The following is a 26499-nucleotide window of genomic DNA, read 5'->3' as shown; positions in this document are numbered from 1 at the left end:
TATTTCAAGTGCTCAATAGGCTGGTAACTATTGTATGGGACGGCATAGGTATAGAGCACTTTCCACCACCGCAGTAAGTTTTATCAGACACACTAGTCTACTGTGAGCAGGGTGTGGAGGGTCTGGAAACAGTCATTAACCGAGCAAGCATGTCCATAAATAAGATCACTTCGGATGTGGTAGTACTGTGAAGAAAGTAAAACAGGTATAGGGCTAGAGTTGCCCTTTGAACAGAATGTTCTGGGTGGCCTTCTTGGAGAAGATGACACATTGGCCAAGGTCCTGGAAGATGCTGAGTGACAGCACGTCCTTGGAGCCTCTCAGAAATATAAGAAAGTTACTATGGTTTGGAGTAGGGAGCCAGAGGGAGAACAGTATGAAAAGGGTCAGGAGTGAGGTAGAGTCTTAATGGTTTGAGGTCATGGAAAAGACTGTGCATTTAACTCTTAAGTGGTGGAAATTCATTGCGGGATTTTTACCAGGGGAAGGGTCATGTGATCTGATATGAAAACTCACTCTGGCTTCTGGGTTGATTATGAGTTGTAGGGAGTCAGAGGCTCTGGCTTGAGTCCTTTTCTTCTTCTTCCAGAATCAGGATTCTGAGGTCCAGATTGAATCACTGTCCCTGTGCGTGGGCAAAGGGACAGTTGGGCTATCTAATTGGAAGCACACTTCTTGAAAAGCTAGAGAACTTCTGCTGCATCAGCTGGTAGCTCTTCTCAGGCCTAGTGACAGGTTCTGATTGCTAAGAGACTCATTTCCTTACTTTCTCTAACAGAGCCAAGTGGGCATGTGCCTGAGGATCTGTGAGTTCCCATGTGCATTGCAGTGCTTCTCAGTAGGATGTGGCACCTATGTGGTTAGGGGAAAGAACATCAGATAGAAGGTCAGGTGTCCTGGTTCCTTATGTGAGTTTTCTAGTGGGGAAGTCCTTCAGCTTCCCCATGCCTTTTTTTTTTCCTCATCTGTAAAATGGGAGTAAAATGACCTATCTCAAAGAACTGTGTGAAGATCAAGATGATGGGTGAGAAGGTGCTTTAGAAACATCAAAGCTGGATAATTTCAAGCTGCTTTATTACATTTTTCCATGGGTCACTTCTGTCAATTTCTCTTCCCTTCTTTCCAACATTTAAATTTTTTTTATTTATTGTTGAGAGAGAGAGCGAGAGCGAGAGGGAGAGAGAGATTTATTGTTTCACTTATTTATGCATTCATTGTATTGACCTAGGATTAAATCTGAAATCTTGGCTTATTGGGATGATGCTCTAACGGTTAAACCCTGGCTAGGTAACTCAATTGGTTAGAGTCTAACCAATTGAGTTACCTAGCCAGGGTTTCCCCACATCCTTTTTATAGCAGACACATGTTGATTTTGCCCACTCAACATCCATTCTACCTCTTTCTGGAATAGCACCTTGATCCCCTTTGGGAATCTCTCTGGCTATGTGGGTTGTTTGAGGCTGACTTCATTCTATAGCTCCATGGAAAAAACCCATGATCCAGACCTCACCAAGCAGAACATTTCATTCCTTGGTCACAGTTATTGGTTCAGGGATAGTTGTTCACTTTAATTCCGAGCCAGTTGACCATTCCTGGGACTTTTTCTAGAACTCCTGTGAACGACCCGCTTTCCTTGCTGGAATTGCCAAGCTGGGGGAATGTAAGCCTGGAGCTGTTTCGGGCCACTTATCCATCTTACAGGAAGAGCCTGCTACTATAGAGCAGTGTTTTTCAACCTCTTTTGGGCAAAGGCACACTTGTTTCATGAAAAAAATCACGAGGTACACCACCATTAGAAAATGTTAAAAAATTTAACTCTGTGCCTATATTGACTATATATAAAGTAATTCTCTTGAATAGGAATCAAATAAACACAAAGAAAGTATTTTATAATTACTTTATTATGAAATATTAAGTAAACAAAATAGTGAAAAATTATAAAATTCTTGTCTTGTCTGCACCTATGGCACGGTTGAAAAACGCTGCTATAGAGGAAAGCATAAGGGAGAGTTGGAGGAAGACATATATCCTATTGACATTGTTAAAGTTTCTGGATTCAGCCATGCTGATTTATATTCATTATGAATGAGGTTGATTAACATTTCATATATATATATTTCCCTTTCATATCTGTTACTAATTTTTCTACTGGGCTGTTTGTTGGTGTTCTTATAGATTTGAAGGAACATTTTTAATATTTATTTTTTTATTGAAGTAAAAGTCACATAACATAAAATTAACTATTCACAATGAACAATTCATTAACAATTCAGTGGCATTTAGTATATTCATATTCATAATGTTTTGCAACCATCACCTTTATCTAGTTCTAAAACATTTTCATCATTACCAAAGAGATCCCGTATCTATATCTATATAGTAGTCACTCCTCATTCCCCACCTCCCCCAGCCCCTGGAAATCATTCATCTGCTTTCAGTCTCTATAGGTCTATCTATTCTAAATATTTCAAATAATTGGACTCAAACAATATGTGACATTTTGTGTCTGTCTTCTATCACTCAGCATAATGTTTTCAAGGTTCATCCATGTTGTAGCATCATCAGCCCTCTTTCCTTTTTTATGGCTGAATAATATTCCATTGTATGGATAGACCATGTTTTATTTATTCATTCATATGTTGATGGACATTTCAGCTGTTTCCACTTTTGGCTATCATGAACAATTCTATGAACATTCATGTACACATATTTTTTGAATTATATATCAGGGAAATTAGTATATTTTTATATATCAGAGAAAATAGTCTTTGGCTTATGATAGGTATTGCAAATATTGTATTTCAGCTTACCATTTATTTTTGACTTGGCTTATGGTGGCTTTTGCAAGCAGAGTTCTGAAAAAATTGCAGTGTAATTGAACATGTCCAGGTGGGTTTTGTGACACAGTTAAGAAGACCATCCTTATACTTGAGGTTATAAAATAATTCTTCCATCAGAGCTTCCACTTATCCACTCATTTTCTTATTAGTCAAACAGGGATTAAAAACAGCCCTACTTATCTCCCAGGTTACTGTGAGTACCAAATAAGAAATAATATGAAAGGGCTTTTAAAATATAAAACAATATATACACAAAAGGCATGTTGTCATCATCACTATTAATTGTATCAGATTCTGGCATTAACTATTAATAGCTGAGTTGTTTTTGCTTTCTTTTTGCAGAGCAGAGATTGAAGGGCAGAATTATTCACTGAGCTGGCCACGGATACTTTAGTTGGTAACAATATGGAGAATGTCACAAAAGATGTCAACTCTTATTAGTCATCTTAGGAGGGTTCATATTTGACCAGAAAAATAAAATTGCCTTAAAGCAAAAACTATTCTGGTCACTCTTCCTTCAAGTAGAGTCTTTTTTTTCTTTTCTTTTTCTTTTTCTGCCAAGAGAAGAAACCAGTTCTGTGGGTTTTGTGTTATTCAGCTGTTGTAATTTAAACCTCATCAGTGGCCATTTGTGACACGATTTTCTTGTATTTTTAACCCAAAATTCTTTTTCTTAAAATATTTTTATTGAGTTTAGAGAGATAGAGGGAGAGAAAGAGAGAAACATCTATGTAAGAACAGAACATCAATCAGCTGCTTCCTGAACACCTCCTTCTGGGGATTGAGCCCACAACCTGAGCATGTCCCCTGACCAAAAATCGAGCCAGCGACTTTTTGGTGTACAGGACAATGCCCAACCAACTGAACCACACTTGCCTAGGCCCCAATTATTATTGTTTTTTTTTAAAGTAGCAAGCTTTAGGTTGAACACTATTGATTGGAAAAAAAAAATCAGTATTCAACTTGTGTACTGGTTAAGTCCTTGGACCCTGATGTTGGTCAGACTTGGACTTGAATATGATTCAATTAGTAATCCAGTGTGTGATCTTGGACAGATTGCTTTGTGCCTCTATTTCACCTCATGTAAAGCAAGAATGATCTCAGCAACTGACTACTGTGTTGCAGCAGAAGTCAGTGAGACAATCTATCTAGAGTCCTTGGTCCAGTGCCTGTATGGAATGAGGGCTCGGTAAATACTAGCTATTAGTATCATTCAGGAATATTAAAAAAAAATCATAAGATGAGCCCAAGGGAAATGGAATATACCCTTCCAGCAGGTATTCCCACCCTGTGGGGTTGGCACAGATCAATGGTAGAACCCCTTTTCTTGAGGCAGACCACATTTACTCGAGGGAGAAATCTAGTTTCTGTTACTATCATGTGGGGGATGAACATCTGGAATAGCAGTTGGTTCTCATATAGTAAGGGAAGAAGTGGCCACGGGGAGGAGTGTGTCACAGAAGGGAAGCTGGGAGACTGGGGTGAGCTGCGGGAAGGACTGGAAGGAAAAGGGTGAGGACATGGTGCCAGGGGGCCTGCCTAGGTCACATCACCTGTTCTTGGAAACAGAAGCTTCTGGATGGTGTGATTCACTGTGTGCCGTGATATATTTGCCAGGGCACAGCCCTTTTCTTCTTTTTCCCATTTCCCCCCCTTTCTTCTCTTCCTGCTTTTAACCTGTGTGTCTGGGGGTCTTGTCCTAGGTCCAGCATGGTTGAGCCCAAAAAACCACACAAAATATCTGTGGGATGTCTGCTATATGCCAGGCGCTCTAAATCCCCAATTGCATTTGATCCTGTGCAATGAGTGAGATCATTTTGTAGATGAGAAAACTGAGGCTCAGAGAAGGCCCCCTATAAGCTGGTAATCAGCAGAGCCAGAATTTAAATCACCATCTGTCTTATACCAGAATCCAGCTTCTCCTGCCATTTAGCACATAGCTCTGTACCATACTTTGATTCAAATTTATATGGGTTTTTGTGAATTCCTGTGGCTCAGTGCCCTACATATGGGTCTCCCAGAAATATTTATGGCTTTAAAATTTTAGTAGTGCATTTAAAATTTTAGTAATGAAGAGAATAGCTGACATTTATTGGTTCCTGTCTCGAATGGGCAACAAGCAGGTTAAGTCACTTGCTTTCCTTCTCAGAGCTAGTCAGTGGCAGAGCCAGGCAGGGGACTCCATCTGCCACATGCCAAGGTGTGCAGTGTTGATTCCTATTTTTCTTTGAGAGCCTAGGCATGAAGCAGGGATGCTAATCTCTGAGCACATCTTCCTCAGGTAACATGCACGATGTTCTCTTTCTTAAACTAGTCCAAAAGGGAACCAAAGAGTGCCTGAGTATGACCACAGGAAGGGTGAGGTAGAAGGGCAATGACAATGGGCCGGTTGTGATTTATGAACTTTGCAAACTCCTATCTTTGGGCACAAAGCTGAAATAAGCCCTGTTATTCGCCAGCTGGACTTTCCCCTGTGATTTCTCCAAGTAGATCCTGTGTATTCCCATCTGTACCTTAGCTCTTACTGTTTGCTCCAAAAGAATGCCCTGCTGCCCACACTCCCCTCACCATGCCTACCTGGGGAGACCCATTACAGCTCCACCCTCTCAGGGAAACCTCAATGGATTGGCATGGGTGATCTATTCATTTCTGAATTTGAGTCAAGTAATTAATTACCTTTTTAAAAAAGGTAAATGGAAGGCTGTTTTGAGAAATTTGTGAAAATGCCATACTCAGGGGATAAGACATGTTAATGATAATCTTAGCATGCGAAATTCCAGTAGTCAGTGACCCTATATAGCGTTTGATTTCGTTTTTCAATTTTATTCTACCTTAAAGGCACATGAAATAGGTTTCAGCTCTCTAGTAGAATGTTTTGAGCATTTGCATGGTCAGAATCTGTTCTGGTGTCAGACAGCCTAGGTTTGAATGCTGGTGACCTTGGGTAAGTCACTTTCCACATCTGTGCTTCTGTTCCTTCATCTGTGTGAGAGAGATACTTATACTATGTTGTTAGGGTGTTGGTGGGGATATCATAAAGTCATAATAATTGCTGTCATTGATTGAGTGCTAAGCTTGGCTTTACATTCTTATTTGATCTTCTTAAGAGCTCCTTCATTCCTGAAGTCCCCTACCCTGCAATATTTTCTCCTCTATAGCACTTACCATCTTCTACCATATTACATAATTTACTCATTTTGTTTATTTTTTATCTGCCCCTCCCAGGGTCTCTTGCCTTGCCCAATTCCACAGGCACCACTCACAGTGCATTCTGAATTCTGCTCTGAGAATATTAATGTAGTGACTTCCTGGAGTTGTGTGATCCTTCCTATTTTGATCACTGTGTCCCTGTGCTCAGAACAATGCCTGACTTATAGAAAACGTTCAATAAATATTTGTTGAATGAAAAAGCCCCCAAAGCCCATTTTATTGGTGAGAAAACTAAGGCTCAATGAGTAATTAATTTGCCCAAAGCCCAGTGAGAGACAAAGGCAGCTGGGTGTATCAGCATGCTTGCCCTCAAAGGGTTTGCAAAACTGCATGTCTGAAACGCTTGTCATTGTCCCTGCTACCCCACCATTGCTCAGAAAAATATTAATGAATATGCCTACCCGGGTCAGCCCCTCAACTCTGCTAGACAATTCCCACAGAGTGACAAATTGTCACAGAGCTGTTGCTTTAAGAAATTGGATAAATTGCACACTACAAAGAAAAGGTGGACCTTTCAGAGATTTTGGGAGAAAATTCCCTAACCCCACTGCCAATAGTAGGCGTTTGCAGGGGCCTCTCTGGTTTTCCCAGCCTGATTCTTTTTCCTGCTGCCTTCCCTTTTGTGACTGTCTCTTCCTCTTTTTGCTTGCAGTGAGCCCTGCTCTCCTGTAGGCTACAATGTGTCAGTTGTTATAAAATCCGGGAGGTGGAGCTTAGTGACGAGGGCGAGGTTGGTGGGGGAGTGCTCAAGCCAGCCCCGCAGGGCGAGCAGTCCTACTCTGGGTTCACCGGAGCTGAAGCCTTGCAGCAGAACTTCCTCCTCGCTCTTCTGGCTTTGATCCTCACTGTACATCAGACCAGAGGCGCTGAAGGGAGGGAGGATGCGAGATGACTGGCCCTTTGGCAACCTGACCATCTCCTTAGCAGAGTCTTGGAAAGACAGCCAGAGACTGACTGCAGCACCAAGGAGGCGCCGCACCTCTTGTGGATGTGTCTGTGTGTGTGTGAGTGGGTGTGAGTGAGGGTGTGTGTGCGTGCATTGTGACTGTGTGTGTGCGTGTCCAGATGAGTGTGTGAGTGCATGCGTGTGTGTGTGAGTGTGTGTGTGTGTGTGTGTGTGTGTGTGTACGCGCTTGTGTTCTTTTTTTTTTTTTTTTTAAGAAAAAATCTTGAAAATCTGGGGCAGGTTACTGTGCTCCTAGAGTAGTGGTTCTTTTGCAAGAGGAGCTGACCAGACCAAGCTACTAGAGACATTTTTTGCGAGTAAAGAGAATTTTCCTTCCAGGAGAGGGATTTTCCCCCCTCTGGCTCTGCAGCCAAGTGAAAGAGATTAGCCCCTAAACCTGGGAAATCGACTAGAGCCGTGTAAGAGAGAATACGGGAAGAAAAGGAGATATAAATTAAATAGCTTGCCAGTGCCTTTGGCCACATTGGAAGATGTCATCTCAAACTAAGTTCAAGAAAGACAAAGAGATCATTGCTGAATATGAAGCCCAAATAAAAGGTGAGACGCGGGCCGGGGACTCATGCCTCCCCACCCCTTTCTTATTCCCTTGCTTCGGCTTTCCCCCTTTTCCTCCCTGCCATTATGAAATGTTGTTATGCATCAATAATCTTATTGTGAGGAGAAACAGTGGCAGCTGTACAAGTCCGGACTGGTTTCCACTGCAGAGCGCACTGGTGCTGGGTGTATGGATTGTGAAGTGGTAGCGATCACTGCATTGCAGGTGTGCGATGAGGATCCGACCCCGGATTTAGGAGTGTCTCAGATACTCCATCATTTCGGCTGTGACATGTCACTCTGAGGCCTCCTGAAAGTCCCTTAATATGGTGTCTATTTGTTACGGTCTACTATGTTTTTTTTTGTTTTTGTTTTTTTTTCCTCCTTTATGCTGTCGTTGCTTGCCTCTGCGTCTTTCTCTGGGCTGAAATTCACATGCATGTGCACAGGGAGGTAGCACAGGGAGGCTGCACTGCTTTGTCAGAGCCTCTCTGTTGGCCTGGCTTGCCATGGATTAACTGTAATGGGGCATATTGATCCAAACTAATGCAGGCATTTAGGTATAAGGAGGGAGCTTGGTGCAGAAAATATATTCTCTTTCAGAGTGCAGCCCCAACCTCCTCCCATGCACTAGCGTTTAGGGTCATCAGTTTTCATTCAAAGCGAGCAGCTCAGTGCGCTGTGTCGACTGATAGGTGCTGCCTGGCTTCCATGGTGCCAAGGGGAGCCAGCCAGGAGGGTGAGATGACCTCTGGCTGCGTGTTCCAGCTTCGGTGCACACCCCTCCCAGGAGCCCCTCCCTAAGTCCACAATAGCAAGGCGAAAAAGGACACTGGACACACAATTGCATAGACAAATGCAGGCAGAACCCTCATACAGGCCAGGCTTCTCCCACCCTCATGAGTTCTAGGCTTAGCTTTGGCAAGGACAATCTAAAAGCACCATTCCTCACTCTTTCTCTGAGGATATACTCTTAGGGAAGCTGGGGCCTGTCCCTCTCAGCATCTGTTTTCTTTATGGTCACAGTTCTCCCTGTTGCTACACGGGTGTGTTGTGGTCTCTCTCAGAAAGAGTAAAGACAGGGTACCTCTTCCGTGGATGTTGGTGCCTCCCGCCCCTTGAGGTGATGAGTACACTGTTGGGCAAGTTGGTTATTGGAGCTCAGCTGATCTGAGGTTGCCACACCTGCTTCTAGGTGCTGCTGCAGCTCAAGACTCAGTGACCCAGAAAGGCGGCTGTCTCCCCAGGAACGGCCACAGGCCGGGCAGTCACAGCTGCTGTACACGCTTCAGACGCTTGGGAAACTTTGGGAGGGGAGCCGCCATCAGGGGGGAGCCTCATTTTTTTCCAGTCTCACCAACTGTCTTGTGTCTTTTCGTCCTGGTCGAACCTCACATGCTAACCACCTCTGGGTAGACCCTAGGATGAAATAAGCAGAAAACCCTCTGCTCTCCTCCCCTTTAGTTTTCAGTTCAGTGTAGAAAACAGTGACTTCTGATGCTTCAGATTTGCTGAAAATTTAGAAACAAGCCCTGGTCAGAGATTTGAATTTACCTGACTGCTTGGGTAAATTAGAGAGTTTATATATTCTAAGACTAAGGTGTGTGATTTTTTTTTTTTTTAAAATAAATGGAGGTTTCTTTGAAAAAAAGCCATGATGGAGAAGGGGATACTGAGTTTTGGACAGGTTGGTAGGATATGTGCTGATAACTTTGAAGGATTGCTACCACTGGGCCAGTGAACTTAGCTGGAAGATCTATTAAACATTTATGGCTCTGGCTGATTCTTTTACTTTTTACATTTCACCTTTATTTTAAAAACTAAATGCATTACCCGGGTTGCAAACTAAGGTAATGCATTTCAGCAGGAAATTTGCCCAAATGATCTTGTCCCTTCCAGACTCCAAATGCCTCTGCATTCTAGATACAAGAGTTTAAATTTATTCCTTTTGTGTTGACACCCACACAATTAAGGTCAGGATGCTGCTGTGCCCCAAACCATCTGGAATCTTTTCTTTCAAAATTCTTTGCTCCTCCTCATTATTATTTTGTGTACAGGGCTCTACAATTTCTGTGGGTCACTCCCAGGTATCATGACTCTTGGTTTGCACAAGGTTCAGAAAGGGTCCACACGACATGAAACTGAAGCTTTGTAATGTTAAATGACTAGCCCAAGGTCACAAGACTGAAATGTGAAGGCGGCAGGTTTTCTGCCAGGCCTAGTGTTCTCTGATACATTGTTTGCCTGCAGCTGCCCCTGGAAGGATTGATGTCAGTAGCAGATGGCAGTTTTGTGGCGGGGATGGCTGCCTCTTTGTGGCATTCCATTGTTTTCCCTCTTACTTTGATGCCTTGCTTTTGTTGCTTGCCTCTGAAGAATGTTTGACCAATCACCAAAGATAATGCCTGATGCCAGTTATCTTTCTCCCTGGGCAGCATTTGACCAGTTTGTTGTAAACACACCACCTATTTAGACAGATTTTTGTCCTCTGTGCAGGGAACTTTTGATTTTTAAAAATGATACTGAGTTCTTTGTAAACGTACTCTCTTTTATCTCTTTTTAGAGAATTTGTTGACCTAACCAAAGAAATATTTTAAAGCAAATTTTCTTCCTGTTGTAAAAATTTCAGACTCCATGCCTATTCTTACTTCATCAGATACTTGAATTCCTTTGATTAAATACCTGCAATGCAGTAGTATACCATACGCTTGTTCATTTCCAGTGATGGGGAACTCACCACTTCCAAAGCCCACGTACTTTATCTTTGGACAGCTCTGGCTGTTGAAAGTGGTTTTATGTTGGGTTAAATAAGTCTCTCATCCATTTATTGGTTCATAGTATCTGCCTCTTGGGACTTCATAGAACAAGACAGATGCTTCTTCTCTATGTCTGCCCATTGGATGTTTGGAGACTCTGATCACAGCCCCTAGACTATGATTATCCTCATTTGTTGATTTACAATAACTCTCTGCTGCTTATCTTCACTCTCCTTTGACTCTACTGCATCCTGGGTTGCAAACTCCAGTGCATTTGGGTGGTTGGCATGTAGAATAAATGAGTGAGGATGGCCAAATAAGATGATTTGTGACAGGTGTTCCACTACCTCAGTGAAGGCAATATAAGAAGGTGTTGTAGTGATTATGATGCATCTGAGGGTGGGTATCCTGTACAAAAGGGCAATCACTACCTGGATTCAACCAATTGACCATTAGGGAATGGAGGCCCAGCCAGATCTTTTCATTTTTCAACAGATGCCAGAAATCTGGATGAGAGCTTCATGCTTTTACAGAGACTTTGCCAAATAGGTCTCTAAAAGATTACACTACCAAAGCCGTCTTCAAGAGTGGTGCTAAGTTCTAAATGAGATCCTCTAGATGTGATCAGAGAAAGAAAACAACTATCACCTTTCTTATGATGTATGTAATGCTTTTATTAATATAGCCCAAGGGTTCAATTAGCCTTTTCACTGCCCAACCCCTCATTGCAAACATATATATTTATATCTGCTCTAATTCTTCAATCCGATAGTTAGGATCCTTGTCAGAGAGAAGGAAAATGAAACGAATTTAATATGACTTGTTTTTGGTGACCTCGTGCTGGTTCTAAATGGACATTGCTTCCTGACTGATGTGCTCACAAATGTCCTTTTACAAATCTGTTCAACAATCTTGCCTGAGAGTGACATCATTCTCTAGTCAGGAACTGGCAAGTTATAACTTGTTCCCATTTGAAGTTAGAACAACATTTGCCCATCTAGAGCTTTTTGGCACCTATCCTATTTTTCATAATTCCCTCAAAGACCACTGATAGTGTTTGGTAATCTTATTTGCAGGCATTCTCAGCATCTTGGGCTCTAATTCATCTTGCTGTCAGACATAATGGTCTGTTCTGCATTTATTCAGAGTTCCCATTTCCATTGCAACCTAATGGAAAATTGAAATAGGAATGCAGTGATTGACTTTAGTGTTTTATTTTTTATTACATGCCTCTCATCATTTTAGTCTATCTTAATAGCAAAAGTCTATAATTTGGGGGAAGAAAAGCAGGTATTGAAGAGGATCACAGAGAATGCATTCATTTATGCATTCATTTAGTACTAGTTTGTTTTTAGTCTTGTGCTAGGTGTTTTGAGAGATGCAACATATATGGTGTATTCTTTGCTTTCTAACAGTTTTCTTGGAATATGGTGAAAAGAATCAGTGAAGAAAACAACAACACACAAAACACAAAATTTCCAACTGAGGGCCAGATGAGTTCAGTTTTAAAGAGGTTGTGCATAGAGTGATTGGACAACCATCTTTGGAACCCTGATTGTCTTCAACAGGATTCAATGAGGAATGCAGGCTGGGTTGGGGAAGCAATGAGGAGTTATGGGGCCTGCGGCTGATTAGGGAGCTGCCTAGAGGAGGCAGCCATTGCGCAGCTTCAGTTTGTCATCACCATAAAATGTGAGCTCAGGAGTGGTCAGTTCTTTCACTGTTTCAAGTGAAACTGGATTTTAAAACAAAATTTCCTGATTTTTATTTTTAAAATTTCTTAAACCATTGAGCTGTAAGTATTCTTTATATATTTCACAAATAAGTCCCTTATCAGATATATGATTTGCAAGTATTTTCTTCCATTTGGTGGGTTGTCTTTTCACTTTTTTGACAGTGTCCTTAGTAGCACAAAATTTTTTAATTTTTATGAAGTTCAGAGTATCCATTTTTCTATTTCCCCTCATGTTTTTGATGTCATATCTAAAAATTCTTTGCCAAATCTAAGGCCATAAAGACAATCTCTTAATTTTTAAATGGCAACTCAGATTTATAAAATACTACAGTGTCTGATCAAACCTGATAGTAGGACAGTTTCAGCTAATGGCTCACCAGTTTGCACAGTTTGCAACTTCTGGCCTATAAGGTGAAGTCCATAAAAGTCTTAGTGATGGGCCTTCAGGTAATTTTCCTGTTTTATCTTCAGTTGTTTTCTCTATAAATAGGTTTGTCTGCTCTTAAAACATATCCTTTGTCTGTGGATTCTGTATACCTTTTTCTACTGCTAATTCTTTCCCCATTTTCTGCTTTCATTCCTTCTCTTTTTGTCTCACCAATTCCTAACCATCCTTCAGTGCCAGCTCAAAAGATACCCTCTTCTATGATGCCTTCCTAACTCTCCTGGGCAGAATCAATGCTTCTCTCACATCTGCCCTTCTGTTCTGAGCCTTATTATCCTTTATTACAATTCTGTGTTTAGTCCTTTGGCTCTGAACTCTTGAGGGCAGAAATACTTATGGTCATCTTTGTTTCCCCAATGCTTGGCACACGATTGGTTGAGGGAATGGCTGATAAGTTACTGATAAGTTTTACTTTTATAATTTATGACTCAAGCAGTTCTTTTCTTTGACATTTGACTTAGTCAGCTCAGGCTGCTATAACAAAATATCATGGACTGGTGGTTAAAACAATAGATATTTAATTATCATGATTCTGGAAACTGAGAAGTCCAAAATCAAGGTGCCAGCAGATACAATTTCTGGTAAGAGCCTATTTCCTGGCTTATAGATGGTTGCCTTTTTGCTGTGTGCTCCAAAGGTCTTTTCTTAGTGTGTGATGAGAGAGAGTGAGTTCTCTTTCTCTTCTTAAAAGGGCACTAATCCCAAACAGGAGGGCATCACCCTCATATCTCACCTAATCCTCATCACTTCCTAAGGCCACACCCACCACAAAATACTATTATACTATTATATTGGGAGCCAAAACCGGTTTGGCTCAGTGGTAGAGCATCGGTCTGTGGACTGAAAGGTCCCAGGTTTGATTCCGGTCAAGGGCATGTACATTGGTTGTGGGCACATCCCCCGTAAGGGGTGTGCAGGAGGCAGCTGGTCGATGTTTCGATGTTTCTCTCTCATCGACGTTTCTAGCTCTCTATCTCTCTCCCTTCCTCCTCTCTGTAAAATAGCAATAAAATATATTTAAAAAAATACTATTATATTGGGGGTTAGGCCTTATGTGTGGGTGACTATCATTAATTCACCCATTCATTTAGTGACTGTTATAAGCCATGCTTTAGGCTATATAGCTTTATTTAGCAGTGGGAGGTAATTTAATTTTATTTAGCTGTAGGTCTCAATCATTTAGTCAGCATCTAATTTTATGATCCCAATAATTTTGAGAGATAGTCATTATTAGTCCCATTTTATAGATTAAAGGCTAAAGTTCAGGGAAACAAAGTAAGTTGCATATGATTACATAGCAAATAGTGGCAGAGCTAGGGTTTAAACCAGTCTTCCTGACATCTGGTTGTGTAGGGAGGCAAGCTGCACACCAAGGAAACATGGCTCTGAAACTCAAGGATTTCTTCCTTGAAGGGAACAGTCTGGATGGGGCTTAATTTTTGACTCCCTACCCTTCCCTAACACTTCCACGCATCTTCTCATCCAACCTCTCTTAGTCCCACTTGATGTCCCCTAGTTGTGTCAGGTCCCTTCTTCACTCCCACCACAGGGAGTCATCTTTTGGAAACTAGCTTACTGGAAACACTCCTCTAGATTTGACAGAGGCTGGCAGCTCTACCTCCTTCAACCTGGAAATAAAGAAACAGAAATCTTAGGTGTCTTCTGGTCCAAGTCTCCTACTTTTTCCCTCCCAGATGTGGAACCTGATGTTCAGAGAAGGATTCTGGCTAGCAGACACTTCTAGACCATATTTCCAGAAGGACAAAAGCTCTATCTGCTTGATTTATTGCTATAGCCTCGTTCTTGAGATATAATTGGTGATCAATAAATGTATGGAGTTGAATTGCTCTGGCGGATGGGGCAAGCCCCGGCAGTGGTTTCACTTGTAAATGCTTCATTCCTGATGGCTTGTTGATGTTTATAAAATATCTTGGCTGTCAAGGAGAGGTTGCCTGGGAGGCAGAGCTGAGTGGTGCCTTGGAAAACAGAATGAGTCAAATATATGACAGGTTAAGGATTGGAGAGATCAGGAGAAAAGGTTAGGCTGGTTCAGGAACTGGCCCTTTCCTTCTAAGTGCCAAGAAGGTGACAGGGTAGACCTTCTAAAAATGCTGAATTTCAGAACCTCAGGACGTATGAAGCTATGTCCTGGGCTCAATTGCACTTGTAAATGCTTCATTCCTGATGGAGTGTTGCTATTTCTAAAATATCCTAGCTGGCCAGGAGTGGGATTTTGGTGCTGTTCTCTTAATTTGTTTAGTTATTAGGCCAATTTTTATTTGGAGTAGTGTTCTTTTAGGTGTATTCCATGAGACTGGAGGCATTGGGTAGAAGAAATACTTTTGTGGTCAAATAGGTTTTGGAAGTCTTAGCATAAACTGAATGAAATAAGTTTGTTTCCCACAGGACTTCTGAGAACCTTGAATGTATCAAATGGTGGGAGTATCCAAAAGGGTCAGGGCCTTCCTCAAACTTATTTCATCTATAGATCCTTTTCATGGAACATCTTTCAAGACTCTGTTCTTGAGATTACATTTTGGAAATGTACATGGTTTGTGGATTATCCAGATTCTTTCTCTTTTTTTGCCTTTTGCCTATTTCCCTATTTTTTATACTTCTCTGAGAGGGCAATTTGAAGAAGATAAAAGCATATCTAGCTCAGCCAAGTGATAGCAGTGTGCTGTTTTGAGGTTACTTAGAAAATGTTGGTTTTGACATTTCCAATTATAGAGCGCTCAACCATTGATTTAAATGGTAATTTGGTGACAGCTCACCCCTGATCAATATGCATGGCATGTACACATGTGCCCATCTGTGCATGACACTAAGGGGGTGCACTAGACTGCAGGCAGTGTTCAAGGTGTCTTGAATGGGCCTAGGCATGGCCCCTGGGATTGCACAGTTAGTGCCAGGTGATAATGGTGCAGATGAACACACAGAAACCCATGGCCCATTGCACATTAGAGTGAACAAATCTCAGCCAAAAATCCAGGTGCATGAGAAATATGCTTTTTTTTATATTTTGTAACTTAATTCTATTTCACATCTCTATTCTGTTGGAGGTGGCAGCAACAAATCTAAGTCAATTTGGGGTTTCCACTCTCATTTCCTCCAGTGTTGTATCCAAAATCCAGGTTGAAACAGGCAGCACTCAGGACGTTTGCTTGATTTGCTACTACTGGTCTATTCTCCTTCTTACTGGGTCTTCAGGGGTCATTCTGTGACAGTGATCCTCCTTTTTCAAATCCCGAGGCTCCTTTGCATGCCCCCTCTTCATCTCCTTCCATGTGATTTGCAGGCACCAGGGCCCACATGCCATGATGTTGAGGGACTGGACATTTGTCTCAGGCTTGTCTTGCCACGCCCAGCACTCTCTTCTCCACTGTCTCCCTGAGGCTCTGCCTGGGGAAGTGGCCTAGCTCCTTTCTGTTCGTGGGCATGTTTGGGGTGACACAAGGTGCAGGTTATTTTCTTATGCATCCATTAAATCTGTATACACCTGACTCCCTGAAATCTTTATCATGTATAGGACTGGAAGGAGAAAGGAGGGTAGGAGGGGTGGTAACCTGGCACTTTGTCATCAAACATTCTCTCACAGCTATGGTCCATAATCCACATTTTTTTTAATTCTCCCTGAGGGCTAGGCTTTGGAAAGTCAAAAGCCAAGAATTGAGTCTTTCTCTGTATTGTCTTTCTCTGAGGCAATGAAAACAGAATGCCTTCCCTGACTGAATTGGGCCCAAGGGGTCTAAGAAAATATCATGGGAGAAAACCTTTAATATTCTAATATATTAATTGCAGTGAGTTTTCTCCCTTCTCCATCTAACCATCCTGACCCAGACCACCATCACCTCTTCTGGGACCATGGCGACAGCTTCCTAACTCAGGGTTTCTCAACCTCTGCACTTTCTGAATTTTGGGCTGGATCATTTTGTTGTTGTTGAGGAGGGAATGTCCTGTACAATGTGATGTTGAGCAGCATTTCTGGCCTCCACCCAACAGATACCAGTAGCACTCCCCTCCCCAAATTGTGACAACCAAAAATGTCTCTAGACATTGCCAGATGTTCCCTGGGGGTGGGAATGGGGGAGGGGTGTGGAGTGCAAAATAGGCCCCAGTTGAAAGACAATATCCTACATGGTCTCCCTGCTTCTCCTCTTGTCCTCATAATCTGTCCTCCCCACAGCAACCAGCAGTAATTCTTACACAGTCTAAATCTAATTATGTCACTCTTGGTTTCCAAACCTCCCAGTAGCATCTTACTGCATGAGAATTGAATTCAAAACCTACCTCAGCTTACAAAGCTGTGCTCTGCCTACATTGGTCACATTACCTGTCCACTTTCCTGGTTCCTTGAATTCTCCAAGCTTGGACCTGCTTTGGGCCTTTGCACTTAGATCTTCCCTCTTTCTGGAATCTTCTTCCTTTGGATTGTCACAGGGATGGTATATTCTAGGTATTCTGCTTTCAGCTTGCATGTCAGTTCCTGACCACTCAATCTTAAGTAGCCATGGAGTAACTACTGGGTCTGCTGACATGAATTCTTAGCAGAGCACTTATGACTATACGATATTTTTCCTTTGTTTATTTCTTCTCTTTACCATAATTGAAAGCCTGTAAGAACAAGACTTTTGTTTCTTTTGTTTATTTGTTTTGTTAGCATCAGGAATAGCACTTGGTATATAACAGGTGATCATAATATTGGTTGATTGAACCAATGATAATAGATGTCTTTGTGATGAACTTTACACACAATCACTTGTAGATATTTTGCTTTGGGGTCCATGGGATGCAACTAGGAACTTCAGTCTAGAGGCACATAATGAAGCAGAGCCAGGCTTTCCCCAAACCCTGATTGAGAGATAATTCAGGAAAATTAATCCACAGAAGGGATAATTGTATCTATACAGAGCAATCCAGTTGATGGATTAGAGGGGAATGAGGTAGAGAGACCAGGTGCTACTTGCAGGGGTACTATATTTTTTATTAGTTGTATGTGTATCTAGTATGGGGACACAAAATGGGTAAAATATAGTCTCCATCCCTGTCTTTAATAGACTTATAGTTACAAACATAGATTAATCAATTATAATACAGTAAGTGCTGAAATATTGATAGTACTGGAATAACACACTGGAAACTCAGAGTGAGCTTGTCAGCTTTGCCTGGAAGAGCTGGAGAAGTTGTTAATAGGAAAGAGGACTTTTGAGTAGGGCTGTGAAGGATGGGTAGAAGCTCTCAAGATGATAAAAAGCATTTCCCGAAGAGAAAACAGCCTGTGCAAAGGTATGGGATGATCATGAAAGGGCCTGGGTACTTGGGAAATGGTGAGAAATTTGATGTGGCTGAAATTCATAGTCAATGGAATGGATGGGTGATGGGAGATGAGATTTGAAATAAGAGGAGCTTAAAGTTCTTTTTAACCATTAAATCCTATGAGTCTTTGACCTTGGAGATGGTGGATAAGGGCCTTTTTTTTATAACCTTTTTTTTAATGATTATTGATGTGTACATGCTCATTATTTTTAAAGTTTTGAAAATACCCAAAAATGGAAAAAAGGAATCTAGAAGCCAATACATGAGATAACCACTATAAACATTCAATATATAATCTTCCAGATTCTGTATCTCTATTAAATCTGTTTTATATCTTATGTAATAAAAAATAGGATCATACTAGTAGATCTTTTATGAAAAGTTATAAAAATAAAACTAATAAACAAATCATCATAGGCCTGTAGACCTAGGTCTGAAATAGACAAGAGTATGGCCTAAAAATAAACAGATGTTGCCAAGTAAGAACATCAGTCAATAAGCCTGATCTTCTATGTGTTTGGATTGTCCTTTAGGGTTGGGGATTGTGATAGCTGGCTTGTGTTGGTCACTTATGTCCCCACAAATTTGTATAAAATTGGGGGAAACTGAGCTGACTCATCAAGAACTTTCCCCTACCCCACATCTGTTCCAGCCACATTCAGTTAAAATTCCCCCTATCCCAGTCCCCTATAGTCTCACTTCCCTGTTGGTACCCAGGAAGTACTTTGGCAGGAAGTACTAAAAAGAGTCTTGTCTAAAGCAAAGAATTTAGTCTCAGGAGCAGGTTACCCTCTCTGATGGCAGCTTCCCTCTGATTTACCTATTTTTTTTTTTTTTTGTTCTCTGCTGGTGTTCCTGGTCATCAGTGGAACTTTTGAAATTCTCAATTTACTAATCTGTTCCCAGTAGTGGTAACCTGTTCTCCCCTGGCTTGTAATGGTTGGTGAGGGTATTTTCAGAATATAGTTCACTATAGGTCAGTGTGTTTTCCAACTTTTTGTCAGACAGAAAGCCCTGTAGGCACGTAGAATTCTTACTGAGAGATTGGAGCTCAGAGGGAAGAGAGAGCTCTGTAGGAGGACCTTCCATAGCTTAAAGTGCCTTAAAAGGAAAGGGGGGGGGGAGGGGAGGAAGGATGGGACATAAGAGACATGTAACAGTGAGACACTTTAGTCACCTTCAAGAACACCAAAGAATAGATGTTGCTTCTCTGATTTTATTTGTAATAAAGAATGCACACAGACTGAGCAACATAACTGCTCTCCAATTGTTGTCTCAGTAGGACATTTCCAAGTAGTGTTGACCAGTACATTATTTTTTATTTTACATGGGCTTTATTTTGAATAGTGGTCTTTCCAGACAGTATTTTTGGATCTCCTGAAGATACACGATCTTGGGGAAATGGAGGCAGAAAAACAGTCACTCCCTGGCTTCTGATACCTGTTAACTAAATACTTCCTCATCTCCTACCCTGGCCATTTGGACTCCTGACCTTTTGCCTGGTTGTAGTTTTTTGAGTTTGTCTCTTGACCCTCAGCTCTTCTAGGGCTTTAGTCTAAGTGTATGGCCCAAACCACTTGATTTAGGTCCCACCCCAAATATAACTGTCTTGCTGGATCTCATACTTGGCATAATATCACCATTGAAACTCTACACCAAAAAATGATGGAGGCCCCACTGCTCTCTGCCAGAAACAGAATTGTATGCTATTGGGAATAGTGGGAAAGAAATGTTGAGAACATGGTGGGCTAGTTTACTTTTATTTAGTTTAACAAATATTTATTAGTTCCTACAATGTTCCCTGACTCCATAGGGGGAAGACAAATTTTAACCTGTAATTATAAAAATGTTGAGTGTTATGAAAGGATGGTACAGACTTCTTGGAGAAACCTATAGTGAATGGATATAAATTGTTGAAAATATTCTATGTGATTTCTGATATTGATCTGTAAAGCTGAATTGATCAAGCTTATCCCACCACATTATTTCCTGAGCTATTAAGACAGAAGCATCTTTTTATTTAGAGAAGGGTCAGAAGCCATCAAAATATTTAAGGGGTCAGAAAGATTTGTACTTCTAAGAGAAATACACAACTTCTGGTGTAAAAGATTGAAATGGTTTCAGAAAAGGAATTTTATAGTAGTTATACTTAAAATAGTAAGTACACTAATGGGCTAAGTGCTTTTAAGGTGAAATTAAAGCCAGGGATCAACTGAAGAGGATAGTTACATTAAAGTCACAGAAAGTAAGTGAGGCAAGAATATGGATTGTTGAATGAGGCAGTTGTGATATGGCTGGGTTGGGGGTGGGGAGGTGCTCAGGATGGAATTGCATAGAACTGGGTTTGAGTCCTGGCTTATGTCTTATCAGCTGAATGACCTTGGATAAATCTTTTATTATCCCCTTCCGCCCCCCCAAAAGACTGAACTCTCAGTGTATGTATGTCTCTCTGTGTTACAATCCTATTTTTAAAAATAAAAATGTGTGTCTTTATGTATTTGGGTGTGTATAAAAAAGAGTCCCATAGTTCTTAATGATTGATAATGATGATTTCTCTTGGGGACTTATGAATCGGGTAGAGGTCGGATTGGGAGCAGGATGGTAGTGACAGTGAACAGTAGAAAGGAGACCTTTTCCCTTATGTTCTTCTATTTTTGATTGACTTCTGAAATAGTGATTGTGATTACTTTTCTAATTTAAAAACCCACCAAGTTGGCAATAAAAATAAGGAATTTGTTGACAATTTTTTCTGCTATGGAGGATATTCAGACATCAGCTGCACTATGGAAGGAAGGAAAGGAGGGAGGGAGGGAAACAAGGAGGGAGGAAGGAAAAAAAAAACAAAAAAAAAAAACCTGCAAGAGATTTTTAAGTTTTGCTTAACATCTTGTGGTGTGCATTATGTATTGTAAGAATGATTGCTGGAATTATCTGTATTACTTGACTGGATTATCTCCCCCCCCCCCCCCCCCCCCCCCCCCCCCCGCCCCCCATGCAGTGTGGAAGATCTTTTCTTTTCTCTGCTCTTTTAAAATTCTAAGAGATGGGTATAGGGATGGAATAGTCAAGTCCAACCATTGAAGTACTGGGTTAAAATCAGGAGCCATTGTGCTGCTGTGTCCAGAGTCTGGGATTTAGTCATAAAACCTGTCTGATCTGTCTTTTGAATGAGGCACTTCTCCATTCTGCATCCTTGCATCCTCATCTGTAAAATGAGGCATTACCTACCCTAAAGGCTAGTTGCCGTGAGGATCAAATGAGGTGGTGTGTGAGACAGTAAACTCTAGAGTTCTGCAGAAATGTTAATTATTTCTATTTTTGCCTAGCTCCTCCCCGGGGCATGCTGCTATTACCATGGGGTTGTTTATGTGTCTGTCTCCCTCTGAGTGCCCCAGAGTGCAGGGGCCTTCTTTTATTCATTCTGAATTCTTGTGCCTAGTGCCTGCTACACAGGAGGCATTCAAAGCAACTTCTGGAATAGCTATCAAGGAGAGAAAAATATTCGCACAGTTAGTTTTAGGCTTATGAAAATATTAAGATGCTCTTCCAGGAAACACTGCCTCCCAGTTCTATTTAAAAGGAATTAAAAAAAGAAATCAGCTAAGTCCACAACAGAAATGATATTGCTGGGAGAAAGTAAATAACCTCATTAAGGAAAATTTAATTGCACAGTTTTATAAAGAGACAGAACCACATCTCTCCATCCTCATTACTGTCAAAGACCTGACAGTTGGTTCCAAGGAAGGCAAGATGAATGAAAAGGGATTGAGAAAAGACAAATCCTGATACTCCGGGAAAAAAGTCTCCCAGAAACAAAAATGCCCTGAATCACCAATTTCCTTTGTCAGAACCCTGGAATAAGCATTCTCCAGGCTCCTCAGACAAAGACCCTCTTTTGGCCTCTACCCCAGACTGTGGCCGGTAAACCACAAAATCCCTTATTTCCCCTGGAAGTGGGAAAAAGGCCAATTGCTTGACAAAACTGGAAGGATTATCTGAGGTTCAATTTGGGGGCTCCAATACCCTTAAAACCCAGATAATTATCATCTGAATGGGTGGGGGGAGGCCTGGAGCCAACCTAGAAACAATAGTTTTGCAGTTAGGAAGGAGGGGACCAATTTTAGCATTGGGTCTCTGGACCCTTCTCTATTACTATTGAGAAGCCACATTTTCTTTTCTATCTCCTGCACCAGTTCTCTAAGCACAAGTCAGCCTAGGGGCATCATTAGATGGGTTCATAATTGTCCAAACAAGTGGTGATTATTGCATGGTCCATTGTTGCCTAGGTGAAGTCTCTAGTGGCCTGCCAAAAGGCTCTGCCCTGTTCGGTGTTTCACTGAGTGGATGAGAACACGAGCGTGCCCATCCAGTTTGAGAATGCCAGGAAACCAAGGAAGGCAGGCTTGGTAATCAGGAACACGATTGTTAATATCAAACTGCTAGAGATTTGCAGCCCAGCTCTGCTACTTTCTTACTATCTGATTTTGGGCAATTTTTTTTTTTTTTTTTTTTTTTTTTTTTTTTTTTTTTTAATCTCTTTGAGCCTGTTTCCCCATCTGTAGAGTGAAGATAGTAATCCAATTTCAGAGAGTTATCTAGGTGGTTAAATTGAGACAATGTATGTAAAGCCCACTGCACAAGGCTAAGCACATAGTAAGGACTCAATCAGTGTTAGTTATTAATAATCACAACTGTAAGTAACACTGCAGGCTCTGGAGGTTAGTAAATCTGGGCTCAGATTCCTGCTGTGCCACTTACTAGTTGTGGGCAAATTTTTTAACCTCTCTGAGGCTCAGCTCTCCATACCTCTGTAAAACAGGAACAATAGACCTCCCTTGGGCATGCTTGTAAAGCATTCAGGTCAGAACAGACACATGGTAGGTGCTCCATAAACAGTGGTTACCATTAAGAGAAACAGTACATTCTGTGGTGAATAGAATCAGGAAGCAGAGATATCTTAGCAGAACGGGACAAGGCATTGACTCTAAAAATGTACAGTTTAATAATACCTTTAAGAGAACACCACCAACCCTTCAAGAGAAACTAAACCTTTAAGGATATTGAGCCTTGGAAGGAATTTCTCCCATGAATAGGTAGAAATGTAAATGGAGTAATAACAAATTGGCCTTTGATTAGGATATCAGACCTTGGACCCCTTTTCCAGGTGGTTCTTGGCACCTCCCTAAGAGGATCCAGAGGGAAATAGATGATAGAGGCCACTCACTGGAAATGAATGTCTGTCCTGAAGCTGTGGCTCTATACTCTAATGTAGAAGTCTGGTGGGCTGATCCTCACCTGCAGAGTTTCTTTGGCTTTGGCAGGTTGGGCACATAGTTCTCCCTTCCAAGCCCATACTTGAGTCTTGGTTCTATTGCTCCAGGGTAACAAAAGCTGGTCTGGAGCTCAAACCCCTCTAGGGACCAACTTGGATAGCTGCTCTGACTTCTTTCTGATAGCTGCTCTGACCAAGTCTAATCAGCCACAAGGAGAAGAGTTAGAAGTCTGCACCCACCCAGACTTGACATTTGACCTCCTTGGAAGTACAACATCTAGGAATTTTGGTTCACAAATGTGCTCTAGAACCTGGCTAGTCCATGATATAATTTTCTTCCAATGGGTAGATTTCCATGCCCTTAATTGTGACCCTAACTTTGGAGGAATGAATAGAGTTGATCTTAAGCTAAGTAGAGGTCAATATCCCTGTCCCTCCCATTCTTGTTGCCCTTTCTTCTAATGCCTCCATGACCTTAACTTCCAAGCTTATGGTCAACTCAGAATGTGGCTATCTCCTTCTATGGAAGAAATCAATGGAGAACCAATAATGTTCAGCCTGCATTTCCAACACTGCTCCATCATGTGCCTGCTATGAAGTCAGGAGCTGGGTAATTTAGGCTCCAAGGATTTAAGAATGCCTCTTTGAGTCCTTCTCCTTCTTCAGATGTTCAAAGCAGCTCAAGACTAAATTGAAAATTCAACTTATTTTCTCCCAGACCAGCATTGATCACTAAGCAAATGATGTTCTGCAGGCCAGTGATGTATTTTGTTGAGATGCACAATAAAATAGGGAAACTTCATAGAAAAATCTGCATTTCTGACTCTTTGAGAACAAACTGGACATTCTGGCTGCACTGAGTCCCCATCCCAACATGGTAGCCCATCAGCCAGAGCTGAGTAGAAGCTGCCATTTTTAGATGAAGCATGTACTCTCAGTCTCTTCCACTTCTGGGCAGGAGCTCTTGAGTCCCCACACCCTCTTATCTTACATCTACTGCTTCACTCATTGACCTAAGGTAAGCTTCCTGACTTCTATAGGCAGTTGGGTTTGCCATTTTTGGATAAGGCCAAGAAATTACGTTTTATCTTCTGTCTCAAAGTATGCTCATTAGGTAGGGTTGTTCAATGAGACTTGCGTGGCAATAGAGACTCCCTGGCATTATTTTAAGTAAATCCTTCACTTCTCCTCAAGAATAAGTACAAGCCTGGAGTCAAGAGCAAGACAATCTCCCCCAAAGAGAAGTGCTGTGATATTTTCCTCTGATCCATTCTTGAGGGGTAGGGGGAACAGGAGGACCCTTTAGCTGCTGGGGGCCATAAGAACCCTGAGATGTGGCAGGGGTGGCCTTAGTCACCTATAGTAGTGATCATAACACATTTTTAGTAGTTAAAAATCCCTCACTGTCAGTTGTTAGTTTGAACACCAAAGCACAATTCATTTACAACATTTATGAACAATGTGCTCCACAAACTCTGCATTGGATTCTGAAGTCAGCCAGACTCAGGGTTGAATGCCAGCTTTATCACTTACTAAGTTTCCACCTCCGTAAAATGGATACCTCACTAGACTCTTGTGAGGATTAAATGAGATAATCCACACTTTTTAGCCCAGTCTGAAATACAGGCCACACTTAATAAGTGCTGTCTATTATTATTCCTACCCAGATTTTAAGGGCTTGATTCAATCATAGAGTGACATTTAGAACACCTACAGCAGAATCAGCAGCTTGCAGGTAAATGTAACCCCACTGGTGTGTTTTGTTTGTCTTTTGGAGATTTACAAAAGAAAATTAGTTTCCAACATTTAAAAAATCAAGGAAGTTTTAAAGAAAATCAGGCGAGTTCAAATAAAAATCAATTTTTCTGGCTTTTTTTTTTTTTTTAGAAATAGGAAAATCTAGAAACACTGGGCCCTCATTCTCAGACAGAGGCCAAAATTGGCTGCCCCTTTCAATGGGGCTTGGGCTCTGCTCTGCTCTAGGGCTCACCCAGTCCACTTCACTCTTTGGTTGCCTGCTTAGCTCCTGTTGGTGTTTGAATTTTTTGATCTGGAGAAATGGATCAACCTTCATTCAATCCTTCGTAAATATTTCCAGAAACCAGGCTTTGCAGAAGATAGACGGTAGGTCGTTTTAATGGCAAATGTCCCGGTGCCATCTGTGTTATCGATTAAGTGCAGAGCCTTCAGCTCCAGCAATCCATGGGGCAGAGGTAGGTCAAAGTCCCCTTAAAAGAATGTGGGAAACAAAAAGTTTGTACCTGTGAACGGTTAGCCTCCTTGTCGCAGCGTGGAGGTGGGATAAAATTTAGTAAGAAGAAAACATCTTGCCCTTTTGTCTAAAAACCCAGCTGGCCACGTATCGCTTAGAGAGAGCCGTGCTTAGCAGCAGCACTTGTGAAAAAGACTTAAGGGTCTCGTGGACAGTAAGTGGTGTGAGTCATGGCGAGGCAGCTGCCAAAAAAATCTAATCTGATTTTTGAGCTGGGTTTATAGAAGTCTAGTGTCTGGAAGACCTTTCTAAACAGGGTTGTTTTAAAGAGACAAATAGGCAGCCTCAGGAAGCCTTGAACTCCCCGGCAGTGTTTGAAGCTGGGTGATATGTCCCTGGAAAATATTGTCCAAGTGGGGATTTAGGCATCAGAAGGCGACTGTTTTAGGTGACATACAGAGTCTTTGCCAACCGTAAGATCCTGTTTTCTGCGGCCCAGTGAAAGAAGATAATTTTCATAACAAAAGTAAAAATCTTGCCTTTCTGATGGAGGGAAGAGGCTGATTGGAAGCGGCTGTTTTGATCAGATTCTGCCAAAATGGGAATGTAATCTTCCAGTTCTTATGTAGTAATTTGGACAACAGATGGCACAGGCCCTACCTCATCCCTGAACCTCTTCTCACCTGCAGTGGCTTCCCTGGTCCCCTGCTGCAGTTCTCAGAGACGGAGGAGGTAAGGGAGAAGGATCTGTTTTGCACATTACTGGTGGTAATTTATTTAAGCTGAATTTTTATGCAGAGCTTGCAAACTGACGGCACACAGGACAAATCCAGCTCTCAGATGTGTTTGATTTGGCCTGCACTGTGTCTTTGAAAAATGTGAATTAGATGCCAACATGTAAAAATGAGGAGATTTGATGTAAAATCTGGATTTCTAGCACCTTTTTAAAGGTCTGGCAGCTCTGGGCCTGTGTTCTCACATGGCAGCAATGGCCAGAGCTGACCCCATTGCCCTTTGACAGGATTTGAGATCACTTGGCCATTGTTCACATCCCCCTAACCTCACCTGCTCTACTTCTTCACCTGGTTCCCCAGATCTCAGGAGATCTTGGAGTTAGTTACTCCTGTTGTGGTGGTGATGGCTTTTTTTTTTTTTTTTTTTTTAATGAAAATGCCATTGAACTTTATTTTCATTATATAAAAGTCACTGATT

The 26499-nt window shown here is 41.5% G+C and overlaps 1 protein-coding gene across 6 annotated transcripts in view; it reads left to right on the top strand.

The window, feature by feature from the left end:
* Positions 1-6794: 6794 nt before the first annotated feature.
* Positions 6795-26499, top strand: part of SRGAP3 (SLIT-ROBO Rho GTPase activating protein 3) — a 219984-nt gene continuing 200279 nt past the window's right edge. For 3 of the 6 annotated variants that reach the window (XM_045579123.1, XM_045579120.1, XM_036430976.2), the window contains exon 1: positions 6796-7554. In XM_045579123.1, the coding sequence (XP_045435079.1) occupies positions 7488-7554 (67 nt within the window). In that variant the 5' untranslated portion in view covers positions 6796-7487. Of the gene's footprint in view, positions 7555-26499 lie in introns of all 6 variants that reach the window. The other 3 variants (XM_045579122.1, XM_045579121.1, XR_006741097.1) reach the window with 2 other exon arrangements.

This window comes from Pipistrellus kuhlii, unplaced genomic scaffold (genome assembly GCF_014108245.1).
Source record: "Pipistrellus kuhlii isolate mPipKuh1 unplaced genomic scaffold, mPipKuh1.p scaffold_m20_p_11, whole genome shotgun sequence".
NCBI classification, from domain to species: Eukaryota; Metazoa; Chordata; class Mammalia; order Chiroptera; family Vespertilionidae; genus Pipistrellus; species Pipistrellus kuhlii.
Note: the sequence above shows the minus strand (reverse complement) of the source record. Positions and strands in the feature narration are given on the sequence as shown.